At 43.1% G+C, this 13381-nt stretch overlaps 1 protein-coding gene across 8 annotated transcripts in view; it reads right to left on the bottom strand.

The window, feature by feature from the left end:
* Nucleotides 1-3881: 3881 nt before the first annotated feature.
* LOC122395825 (disks large homolog 4) overlaps nt 3882-13381 on the bottom strand; it is a 292810-nt gene continuing 283310 nt past the window's right edge. For 5 of the 8 annotated variants that reach the window (XM_043393710.1, XM_043393714.1, XM_043393711.1 and 2 more), the window contains 7 exons: nt 12409-12450; nt 11550-11648; nt 10037-10186; nt 9092-9264; nt 8854-8963; nt 8688-8779; nt 3882-7316 (listed from right to left, as the gene is read on the bottom strand). In XM_043393710.1, coding sequence (XP_043249645.1) covers nt 7207-7316; nt 8688-8779; nt 8854-8963; nt 9092-9264; nt 10037-10186; nt 11550-11648; nt 12409-12450 — 776 coding nt within the window. In that variant the 3' untranslated portion in view covers nt 3882-7206. The remainder of the gene's footprint in view (nt 7317-8687; nt 8780-8853; nt 8964-9091; nt 9265-10036; nt 10187-11549; nt 11649-12408; nt 12451-13381) is intronic. The other 3 variants (XM_043393716.1, XM_043393715.1, XM_043393717.1) reach the window with 2 other exon arrangements.

The raw sequence follows: 13381 nt of genomic DNA on the forward strand, positions 1-13381 counted from the left end.
CCACTGATCATCACTCCTCATACTTCTGACAACGTATAACGATTACTGCTGGCTACTGTTTGTCTCTGCTGGCCTCTGATCACCACTGCCAGCATGTGCGAGTCTCTGCCTGCCTCTGCTGGCCTCTGCTGACCTATGCTGGCCTCTGCTGACCACTGATGACCATTCCTCATACTTCTGACAACGTATAACGATTACTACTTGCTACTGCTGGCCTATGCCGATCTCTGTCAGCATATGCTTGTCCCTGCTGGCCTCTGCTGACCTCTGCTTACCACTCCTGATACTTCTGATAACGTATAACGAGTACTACTTGCTACTGCTGGTACCCGCTGACCTCTGTCGATCTCTGCTGGCCTCTGCTGATCTCTGCTGACCTCTGCTGGTCTCTGCTGGTCTCTGCTGGTCTCTGCTGACCCCTGCTGGTCTCTGCTGACCCCTGCTGACCACTCCTGATCCTTCTGACAACGTATAACGATTATTACTGGCTACTGTTTGTCTCTGCTGGCCTCTGCTCGCCACTGCCAGCATGCGCGAGTCTCTGCCTGCCTCTGCTGGCCTCTGCTGACCTATGCCGGCCTCTGCTGACCACTGATGACCACTCCTCATACTTCTGACAACGTATAACGATTACTACTTCCTACTGCTGGCCTATGCCGATCTCTGTCAGCATATACGTGTCCCTGCTGGCCTCTGCTGGCCTCTGCTGGCCTCTGCTGACCGCTGCTGACCACTCCTGATCCTTCTGATAACGTATAACGAGTACTACTTGCTACTGCTGGTACCCGCTGAACTCTGTCGATCTCTGCTGGCCTCTGCTGATCTCTGCTGACCTCTGCTGGTCTCTGCTGGTCTCTGCTGGTCTCTGCTGACCGCTGCTGACCACTCCTGATCCTTCTGACAACGTATAACGAGTACTACTTGCTACTACTGGTACCTGCTGACCTTCGTCGATCTCTGCCAGGGTGTGCTCGTCCCTGCTGGCCCCTGCTGACCCCTACTGACCACTGCTGACCACTGCTGACCTTTGTTATCAACTTTTGACATGATGTATAAGTATTCAAGCCTTGTATAATGTAAATCTATGGCAATAAATGAGATAATTTAACAGAATTCTATGTCTTCTCATCATTTTTACCTTTCTTTTCCTCTCCAAATCATTCCCTTAGTTTTAAGAGACCGTTTTTCCGGTTAGAATTGGATTCCCAAAGTGTCCAGCTCTCGTACTTGCTGCCAGAATCAAAAATTAAAAGTCCTGAAACAATTGGGAAGGCCTGAAACAGCTGGAAAGTCCGGAAACAGCTGGAAAAGCCTGAAACAGCTGAAAAGTCCTGAAACGACTTTTAATTTTGGAAATCCCGAAAATTGGAAAGTCCTGAAACAGCTCGTAACCCCTGAAACGACTTTTAATTTTGGGAATCCCGAAAATTGAGAATTCCTGAAACAATGGGAAAGTCCTGAAACAGCTGGGAACCCCTGAAACGGCTTTTAATTTTGGGGGGGCCGAAAAATTGGAAAGTCCTGAAACAGCTGGAAAGTCCTGAAACGGCTTTTAATTTTGAAACCCCCGAAAATTGGAAAGCCCTGAAACAATTGGAAAGTCCTGAAACAGCTCGAAATCCCTGAAACGGCTTTTAATTTTGGGAACCCCGGAAATTGGAAAGCCCTGAAACAATTGGAAAGTCCTGAAACAGCTGGAAACCCTGAAACGACTTTTAATTTTGGAAAGTCCTGAAACAATTGGAAAGCCCTGAAACAGATGGAAAGTCCTGAAACAGCTGGAAAGGCCTGAAACAGCTTCTTGGAATTTCTTGAAAATTTCTTAGAAACGCCGAAAATTCTTGGAAACTCTGGATTTTTAGCAAAGTTCTGATTTTCAGGACTTCTGAGGTGTTTAAGGACTTCCTAGTGGGTTCAGGGAAACCAAGGAGTTTCAGGGAGTCTTATAACTAAGAGGAAAGGAAAGAAAGGTATAAGATGATGAGAACACATAGAATTCTTTGTAATTATATCATTTATTGTCATAGCTTTACATTATACAATGTTTTAATACATATATATCAGGGCAGAAGTTGTTAACAAGGGTCAGCAGTGGTCAGCAGGGGTCAGTAGGGGTCAGTAGGGGTCAGCAGGGGACAGTAGGGGTCAGCAGGGGACAGCAGAGGCCTGCAGAGGCACGCAGGGGCAAGCAACAGCAAGTTGTAATCGTTATACGTTGTCAGAAGTAACAGGAGTGGTCAGCAGCGGTCAGCAGAGGCCAGCAGAGACGGGCAGAAGTCAGTAGTGATCGGTTTACGTTGTCAGAAATATAAGGGGTGGTCAGCAGAGGCCAACAGAGACTCAAAGAGGCTGGCAGTAGCAAGTTGTAATCGTTATACGTTGTCGAAAGTATCAGGAGTGGTCAGCAGCGGTCAACAGAGGCCAGCAGAGACAGGCAGAAGTCAGTAGTGATCGCTTTACGTTGTCAGAAATATAAGGGGTGGTCAGGAGAGGCCAACAGAGACTCGGAGAGGCTGGCAGTAGCAAGATGTAATCGTTACACGTTGTCGGAAGTATCAGGAGTGGTCGGCAGCGGTCAACAGATTTCAGTAGAGGCCAGCAGAGACGATCAGATGCCAGTAGAGGCATGTAGAGACCAACAGAAGCTCAGTTATCTGAAAACATATCGTGGAAAGTCATTGTTAATTAAATTCTGCAACAATTGATTCTTCTGTTTTGTTCGTATTATAAAAATAAGACCACTCTTATTTAAAAATGCTACATCGTGCACAAGTACACGGTTTCACATCGAGTCAGGCATAATAGACATTAACTTGAAGACTATATGTACGTCAATCTAATTAATAAACCCTGTCTAATTATTCCTGAAGACACTGGTAACCTGTGCTTGACACTGCAACATATATTCCTAGTCTCTACGTTTCTTTGAGTAAATCCACGGTTTTACAATATATCAAACATAATACACGTTAGCTTGAGACTAAATGTATTTCAGTCTAATTAATAAACAGTGTCTAAAGCTCATTATTATTATTTTATAATAATAGTAGTAGTGTATACATAAGGGACTGCATTCTTGCCCATTTAAATGTCCGCTTAGTTTGTCTGTGATGCTCTCTGCGCATAAAGTAAAAAAAGTGTGACCCATCTGTGGTGCATGATTTGCAAGTAGTTCGCTGTTTGCAACGCTAGATGGCGCGCAGTTTTCGAGGGAAATCATTATCAATTTCTGTTTTGTTCACATTATAAAAATAAGAACACTCCTTATTGAAAAATGCTACAGCGTGCACGATACTAGCAAAGGGTGGACTCCCATTATACTTTATTAATTTTCAATTTTAAAGTATTTTGATTTTGAAAAATCGTATTAATAATGTACATATGTACGCTCATACAGAGGAATAATAAAAGAAACAATTTCTTTTCTTTCAATAATTAAAATACGATCAGGGGGTCTTAAAACGTGTATGCCCGAAAAAGAAAATTTCACAAAACTTTTTTTCCCATTACGATACTTCGCTTATGCGAGCCTACATAGATCGAGAAGTATTATAATAATGTCTGAACAGTCGAGATCCCAAATCGTATGCAGTTGACGCGAGGTTGGATTGCAGCTGTACAAGAGCGAGAAGGCAAATGTGAGTCTTTCTCTCTCACCTCCCACGAGACGATCCGAAATTACTTCGGGCAACATCGGGGAATCGAAAAAGAGAACACGCAGAAAGAAGATATAAGGAATAGATCGCCATTAAAATTGGTAAAACGTTTATTAACTATTTAAAAACGATGAAACAAGGTGAACATGAGATTGACAATTCAATAAGTAATATTATTAAATAGACTATAGAGGTGTATAATAAGTGTTTGTAGTAATTATTCTCTTTATACGTTCCTTTACATCGAGACAGACGTCGTTCTTTCTGCATCATATCTTACTCATTTTTTTTTTGTCGTTTTCTTCTTTTTTTTTTTATACGATTTTTTCCATTAAATTTTTTTTCTCTTTTACTCTTTAACTTGGCGAAGCCTAGCTCTGTCTTCAGGCACGACATGTGCGGATCACGGCGACGCTGCTCGCCAGTTCTCGGCGGTCACGAGAAAAGAAAAGAAAAAAAAGAAAAGAAAGAAAAGAAGGAAAACCTACGCTCCGTTTCGTGTTTCGCCGTGCGATACGGCGGCGACACGGCTGTCGGCGTTAACGATTCCAAACACAGGATTCTGTCGTAGGAAAAATAGCTCGTAGAAAGCGTACCCATGCTAATTATACCCGATCGATCGGCGCCGTTCGCTCCCGGGGCATCCCACGGAACGAACAGTAACCCAATTCGGCCCTTTGCCGCTCGTCTAACTAAAAGGGTGAAGCAATCGCAGGTTCGATCGGATCGACTGCGAACTAAACGGTGACGCGCGCGGCCAATTCGCTTCCGCCACGATCGAGTCGAAATCTCCATCAGTGCCTCCACGATGAACGTAAAATGACGGAGCAAACGCGTCGATCTTAACATCGAGTCGGTTTCAGAAATCAGACCGGTGGCCATAGGTGGAAATCTCGATGGTTCGCGACACCCTAACTTTGGCTCACCGCGGGGTAGATTCGTATATAATGCCATTTAATATATTTCGTAACATAAGACTACGTAAAATTTATTCGTCGAGACCCCACAGTTCCTTAAATTTAGTATACGCTCCGTCGTCTGGTAGAATCAGGGTGAAAAGCGAATCATCAAGATCTACGGAGCCACGCGTTCGACTCTTAAACGCGGCGAAAACTAGAAATATTTGACCTCTCGTAACGTTTTTAATTACAAGGTTTAATTTATGAATGTATCGAAGAAGCTCGCGCGATCGACGTATGAGAGGGGTAAAAACGTTCACGGCCCTAAATAAATTCTTCTAAAATGGCTGCACCCCCAACAATTTTCACGCGATCGACGCGTTTGCTCCGCCAAGTAAAATCGCATCGCCCCCATCTCGCTCGTAAGTACTGATTGTTTCTAGCTCTGGTCTTCTGTTCGCGTTGAACAAGTTTCGAGGTTCCGGGGAGAGCCCTCGATCCACCCGTGTGAAACAGTTACCGAGGCGTTTCGTCCGATTCGAGCGTAGCTCAACAAGTGAAACGAGACACCTGTATCGAACTCGGTCAGACCAGAAATTTCGTCGACCCTCTGTAACCGTACGCGGCTCTGACTCTCGCGTGTACGCGAGAAAGCAATAGAATAGGCAACAAACGATCCCACCCGTAACAACTATTTAGGTACAATTTCTCACACCCATAGATAGAATTCACCTCGCGTCTCGATTATCGACGATCGTTGATCTTTCAGTGAAAATAATTCGGGTTAGAGAGGGTCCCGAAAGCTTGTTGAGCTAAATTCTCTTTCCTCTCAACACCACGCTTGTCCAGTGATCCCGGGGCTTTCTATGGATTGGCCCAGGGTGCCAATCGTAGAAAACGAAACACGAAGAAATGAACGCCTCGCTCGAACTCGAAAAATAGAAACGACGCGTCGCGCGCGTTTTCACTATCCTCCGGCCGGCGAGCTTGTATCTCGCTGTTCTCGGTCACACGCTCGCGCAACCAGCGCCGCATAATTTCCATCTCGATTTTTACCCGGGTACAGGTATTTACAATAATACATACCTACTATCGTAATAATAATTTAGTAGTGGTATTTAAATTACAATAGAGTTTCATTCTTTCTCCCGGTCGCAGCTCGTCGCCTACTCTTCTGTCTCTTCCTCTCTCTCTATATATATATATTTTTTTTTTTATGTATATATATATATAATATGTGTATATATATATATATATATATAATGTTGCACATAACCCAGTACTGGCTTAGTAATCTAGCTGTACAAAACATTATATATCGCTATTCTAGCATCTAGAGATTTGTCCTGTGTGGGTTTGATGAATCGTGAGGCTCATCGACGCGAGATGCCTCGTGCTGGGCATCCCCGACGAACTCGAATCCCACCGATTCGCACTTCGCTCGCCTCTTATTGCGATTAAGTACATTAAAAAATACCTTGCTACTTCGCTCAGAATTAACCGGACAAGCTATACGTTATATATAGTGATCGACGAAGCCAAGTTTTTCATTTTGAATAATTCTCATGTTTTTATTCGTTTGCCGCGAATCGTTCGATCCTGTTACGTTTACTCGTTTATTCGTCTCTATCGCCGCGATTACTGCGGGGAATCTTTATTATTTTTTCTTTTTCTTTTTCTTTTTTTTTATCAAGCGTCTAGCGGTGCTGTGCGCATCGTTGCGAACGATCGCGGCGAGAAATCGTGTCTGTTAATTTCGCGAACGCGCCGCTGATCGATCGATCGCGACGCGAGTCATTCGTTCCATAAAACATATATACCTCGATCGAGTGTCGTCGATATACGCGTTAAAATCGATCTCGAGACGAATACACGACGGGGTACAATTGAAAACGGGGTCTCTCCGTGCGGGGGGGTGAGGGGTGGGTGGTTTTCAGGGGGGTTTGGCGTGCGTTATAAATTACGAAGCACGGAGTAAACGTTCGTCGATGTTGTTCGTTGTTGGGCCAGGGGGATTGTTCCGATCGCCGCGTGTATTCGTATCGTTTCCTTGAAATTTCTCGGTAATAAAATCAACGCACGCGACGGTGTCTCCTTGATCTCGATCAACAAATCCGATTAGATACATGAAAAACATCGTGGTACAACGAAACACTTTCTGGTAGTAACACTATAACACGCATCAACGTTTTAAAACTCTTTCGTGTCGGACGATCGTCGAAACGGATTGATCTCCGCGTCGCTGAGTGGAGACGCGGAGATCGTTTCTCGTCGTCAAACTCTCTCTTCTTCTTCTCCGTGTCGCGCTAGCATCTTCACCCGGGGCAAACAAGTCGCGTAGGAGAGCGAACACGCTTGAGGAACATCGCATACTCGTCGTGTAATTTTCTCGTTAACCCGTTTGCTCTCTCGCGAGGCTACGTTCCGCCGGACGAGAGCCGTCCTCGTCGAGGTTCGCGCGCGGTTAACGCCTTAAACGTGGGACCATTGTGTTGTGTGTTCGTGTCGGTGTGGGTGGGAACGGCATCGGGACGGGAACGGGGAAGGCATTCAGAGCGGTTGCTTGATTATTTTATTAAGAGTAATTAAGCTTGACGCCTCGGAGGTAGAGTCCAAGCGTTCGGGCCGGGCTGAGCGTGGGGGGCAGGACGTCACAGTTGCTGGTCCCTGCATGGTACCCAAATGTTCGGTCCGGACTGCTCGGCGATCACTTCCTTCACTTTCACGTAGATCTCCTCGGGCGTGTCCCCTTGCACGACGGCTGCAAACACAGAGAATGTTTCGCGTTGACAAGGTGGTCGCGTCATTGACACTTAAATGTACCTCGTTTATACACGCGTCGAAGAAATTTATTAAAAATGAAAAACGAATCTCAAAGAAAAATTTCAGATCGTTATAAAAAAATTATTTTTGTCTGCGGGTGTCGATTACAATCATTTTTTGTCGATAGACATACCCCCGAAATCCTACGCACTTTCGAGAAAAAAATTCTTTACCGAAAATGTCCATACCGTTGATTTGTTCCCCTGAAATTTCATACGTATCTTTAAAAAATCATAACTCCTGAACGGATCGAAGGATTTTCATGTTTCAAAAAGCAATCAACGCGTATTTTAGTCAAGAATATGTAGAAATTCCAAAAATATTCGAAAAGTTGTTCCTCAACCCCGTAATGTGAGAAAACCCCCATATAAATGGTTCAATTTTGAAACAGCCATAACTTCAATAATAGTGAATATATTTCACTGAAATTTTGGGAGCAAGTAGAGTTCATGGATACCTACGAAAAAGTATTTGACAACTTTTCTATATGGCGTCAAACAAAATGACTAAAAATCAAAAACGAATTACTAAGAAAAATCGACAGGGGGTACGTGCTTTAATTTTTCGATGAAATTGAAAACTTTCAAATCATTCATGAAAAATTATTTTCGGTTGCGGGGGTTAATTACAATCATTTTTGGTCAATAGACATACCCCCGAAATCCTAACCAGTTTCGAGAAAAAAATTCGAGCAGGTGTGAAATTTTTCGGCAAAATTTACAAATTTGAAATCAATCTAAAAAAATTATTGTTGACTGCAGGGGTCGATTACAATCATTTTTGGTCGATAGACATACCCCCGAAATTCTACACACTTTCGAGAAAAAAATTCTTTACCGAAAATGTCTGACCATACCGTTGATTTGTTCCCCTGAAATTTCATATAAATCTTTAAAAAATCATAACTCCTGAACGGATTGGACGATTTTAATGTTTCAAGAGGCAAACAACGCGTATTTTAGTGTAGAATATTTAGAAATTCTAACAATATTTAATAAGTTGTTGCTTAACTCTGTAAAATGAGAAAAACCTAATAAAAATGGTCCAATTTTCAAACAATCATAATTCCTAGAATAGTGAATATATTTAATTGAAATTTTGGGAGAAAGTAGTGTTCATGGATACCTACGGAAAAGTATTAGACCACTTTTCCGTACAGCCTCAAACAAATTTATTAAAACTCGACAGGGAGTAATAAGGAAAGACACTGATTTTCTAACCCCAGAAACAAGTTGGCATAACTTAAGAGCCACGTCTGGCATAACCGTGTGTTTTTTAAACTTTCAGGCTATTATTGAAAATGTCTTACCGGTGAAGTATTCTCCAAATTCTTGCTCCATCTTCAGTGCTCGTTCGTACGTCTTTTTCGCTTGCTCCTCCGTCATTCTCTTGTTCATTTCCCTGGAAGCATAAAAAGCAGCTCGTTAGCGAGGGGATCGTGCCGGGGCTTTCGTTAACGGAAAGTCTCTACTTACATGACCGACTCCACGGATTTCGGTTTGATGAAAATGGCGACGGGATAGAGCTGTGCCACTTGTAACCTCTTGATGGCGTTTCCGCTCACGTCAAGAATACAGTGTTTTCCCTGAAAGCACAAGGAGTATTTCCCTCAATTTCTGATACACTGATTCGATCCATTTTACGCCCATGTTTCGACTCGAGACCTGAGGGAAGAATTTTCGAATGTATTTTTCCTCGAATTTTCTCAATTACCTTTTCGGCGACTTCTCGAACGGACGCCACGGAGGTTCCATAAAGATTGTCATTGTACTGTCCAGCCTCGATGAACAAATGGTTCTGAATATCCCTCTCCATCTGTTCCCTCGACGCCACGAAATGATAATCGCGCCCGTCCACTTCGTATTCCCTTCTACTCCTCGTTGTATCTACAAAAACGAGTCCCAGTCTCGATTCAACACCTTAGAATTTTCCAAACGAACGTCCTTTAGTTAATTTCAAATATTTTCCACTCTCAATTAACGCGTTACGGACGTTTGAATATTCCGGATGGCGTTTGGTTACCCGAATAACGACTCGTTTCTAGAATATTTGCCATTCATAATTGCTGATGAGATCGCCCACAAATGTGAAGCAAATTAACGTTCATGTATTATTTATCTAGAATCCAGCAATACTCGCGAAGGCAAACATACGATTTGATGCACTCCGTTGGTATTGTGTCCGAAATTTATAACAATCGTATGCACTGTTCGAGAATTATGTTTACACGCGTGAGAGTTTGAAGAGCATCTATCGATTGTTGATAAAATATTTATTCACGTTTTTACACGATTTATAAATTTTCTGGAAAATGTTTTCAGCTTGAGCCAAAACGTGGAAGGGTAAAAATGTCTTTGGTATAATTTTTCTACTATCAATGGATGGTAAAGCAAACGATGACTGGATTCTCGTTGTACAATATTCCGACTTTATAGTTTCTTTGACTAAGTCGAATCTATATCGATTCTGGCTGTTACCGCGGACGATTAATTTTAATTTGACAGCATTAAGGGTGTGAACGAGGAGGACGGCGAGGTAAGAAACCCAGTGGTACCAGATATCGCGTGCATTGCTTCCAGGCAATCTCGCGATCCGTCCGTAAACGCGTCGAGCGACACGTCGTTAAGCCAAACGACGGGATTAAATGGTTTCACTCACGTGGCACACAGCTGCCGAATTTGTCGGGGAATTCCGAGATGAGGTCGTCGTTGATACGATCCTTGAGAGGTCCGAGGATAATGACAGGTCGTGTGTACTGTATGGTGAGCTGCTGGACTGCCTCGTACGACAGCACGTTCTCTTCGCTGCCTGTAATTTTCGGCATCGGTACAAACCCTGGCCCCGCGACAACGCGACGAGACATGTTTATCCACGGGTTAGAACGTTTACACTCTATCAAACACGGGAACAAACGCTTCTCTCGATATTACGACTCGGCAGCCTGGTCCACGGACGACAAATAAAAATGCAATTATTCTTGAATCGATCGAGCTCGTCTGGCTTTCAATTTCATAATAAATCTTATCCCTATACTAGAGGACTATATATTCTAAACATGATAATAAAGAAATTTTATATTATTCTATTACGTTTTCATTTTATTAAATTCACGACACAACGAAGCGTCTGATTATTGCATTTCTAGAATCTCCGAGGACTGGACGACCAAGAGCTATTTCGAACGAGACACTCGTGGCCAGTCCGTAATGGCCGGATTTGTTTAGCAGGTGGCATGTCACGCGAGTGTCTCGTTCGAGCCATAATTGCATTATCGTCGACAGAGAATGGGTCGAGCAGCGATCAATCTCAAAACGGTACTCGATTCGAACGGACAGTGGTATTTTGGTTAAGAGCTGCGCGCGGTAAACGCGACCGTATCGTTAAAGTTCTCGTTCGATTCGGACGTAGCCATGATCCATGCTTTAGCACTTAGGTGATCGAAGCGGGGGCAGGAAGAAGGGCTAAGCTCCCTAGAGTCTAGAAGTTAAGCGATCGAACAGTATCAAGGTCGATGTGGCGTTAGTATGTGGCGACTATGCTAATACTTAGAGCCGGAAGGGTTGGATCTCGTAATCGATACTCGACGCCCCTGCGTAGCGAAATTACTTTACTACCGTTTCCTGGTCAATAGATTCTCATTGCTATAGCCTCGAAACTAACGACGAATGTTCCGTATATACAGGAAATACCGCTCGACGATCAAGTGTTATTAATTGCAATGCATCGGAGACACGATAAAAATAAACGAGACACGTCTTAAATGGAATAAGAGTTTACTGAAATGAAATTTAGGGTCTCTATCTAAATCTATATTCTCTCAGCGACAAGAAGCGACGCGATTACGTATAATCTATCGATCTACGCAGATCTAGGATGTTGATTAGTACACAGAGAAACCAAACGTCAAACAGACAGACAAAGCACGTGTCGCGACTGTCTCAAATGCGCGAAGCGTTTTCTGCGTTTTGTTAATGCTCGTAGATCGGGGGGATCTGGAGGTGAAGAAAGTAACAAAAAAAAATAGTATTATAAAATTAAACAAAAAAACGACGATTAGAGGGTATCGATCGAAACCACGTTCGATTTAGTTAGTGGAGGTCCTAGTTGGTATGTCTTTTGCTCACTCCGGTTCACACACTGACTCCTTCTTTTTTTTTCTTGTTTCACTTACTAAGCTCGTCATCATTCTCATCATCCTCCTTTTCCAGATAAACTAACGTCAGTTCCTCCATATAAGGCAGTTCAACACGATACAAAATTTCTCTACTCCCTGCGACGCAAGACAAATCACTTGTTGTGAGTGGAGAACGGATGAAAGAAGCGCGCGTGAATGAGAGTTTCGAGAATGAACGCGCTGAAATCGTGGGTGAAATCGTTTCGTGACAATTGGTATTAGTTCCCGAAGACGGCGTGAAGTTTTTATGAAAGCCGGACGATTTTTATTCGAACCGTGAAACGCTGTTTGACCAACTTTTATTCGTACATTATTAAGGGCTCTTGTTCTTGATCGAATTTAAACAGATTCGTGATTATTCCTTGATTTTATTTTAAATTTGAGAAACGAAAGATAAACCTTGATAGTCTTTTTGTTGGAATTATTTCACAAGAAATAGTTCGCCATTGTTGTTGGTACGACGAATATCTTTCGACCATGGACGACTGGAAATTGAAAGGAGAAAAATCTGGCACGCGAGGGATCGATCGAGTCGCTGGTTCGATTGTCCTCGAAGTTTCTGGGTTCGTTAATCGTCGAAAGCGTTATTAAAAAATGACAACGGATCCTGACAAAAGGCCGCGGGGACCCGACAATGGACTCGTCCTATGGAATGGATCGTTATATCGCGGTAATGAACGTGTGGTTTGTTAATTGATGCGACCGAGATGAAACGTAGTTGGGGAAGGAGACGTATAAAACGGAGACTGGGAACGAAAGGCACAGACAGACAAGAAAGGTACAAATAAAGAGATTCTGGGGAGAGAAAAACAGAGAGTGAAAATGTGAAGAGAGAGAGAGAGAGAGACGTGATTACCTTCGGTGTTAGTGTCGTCCTGGGTGTAGCACAGCATGAATGCTAAAACATAACAAGTTCAATATTTCAGTATACGTTGCCTACTAATAAGCGACCGTTAATAATTGCTAGGATTAATTAAAGCTTCAAGCACGAACATCTCCTACCGTCGAGTTTAACTCGATTATTTTCGAAACCGACTCGAGGATCCGTGATAGCTCGAAAGCCCATCTGTTCCGCGAGTTTCGTTCCACGTTCATACGTTATTTTTCCCCCGAAAATATAATTTAACGGCGCCGACTGTCGCGGAGGTCGTTCATAATTCGAGGGATTTTCAATGGAGATCGAATTTTAATCGAGGATAAATAATTTTTTGGTTATCTATGCGTCCGTAAATTGATTGCACGTTTATTTCATTCTGCTCGTTTTCGTTCTAGTTTCGAGATTTCTATGCTGGTTATTTACTCTATTTAGGAATTCAGATTTTATTAAATTTAGCTTGCAGAGCATTTTTGATAAATATTGATAAATTTTGTCCACTTGTTTCACACGTTCCATTATTTCACGAATGAACTTTTGAACCGTAGATAATGAAAATTTCGCCAGAAACAGTCGACGCGTCTACGCGGTCCGCTATCGTCGAACGATGGCGTTTCAGGGGTAATGGCGCTAAGAGCAACTTCCGTACTTTGTCTTTCCTTGGAAATGGACTTGCCATATACGGGGCGTAGCTTGACATCGGACTCTTTAACACGGCATTAAGCAAAGAGGGAACTTTCGAGTACGAATCGCAACAAAACTGTCCAAGCGAGCGAAGTGTACGATAAACGGTCGCAACTTTTCGTACGGCGGGGGGTATCCGTCTAGCTAGAACTGTAAGTAACGTTAAATGGGGTGGGTGGGGAGGGAAAACATCGAAAACTTTCGTCCACCGTGACTATGTACACGTGCAAAGAGGATATCGCTACAAGCGTTCGAGGAAAGCTCTACTTCT

This window comes from Colletes gigas, unplaced genomic scaffold (assembly GCF_013123115.1).
Source record: "Colletes gigas isolate AHSC1104 unplaced genomic scaffold, ASM1312311v1 Colletes_gigas_Sc00006, whole genome shotgun sequence".
NCBI classification, from domain to species: Eukaryota; Metazoa; Arthropoda; class Insecta; order Hymenoptera; family Colletidae; genus Colletes; species Colletes gigas.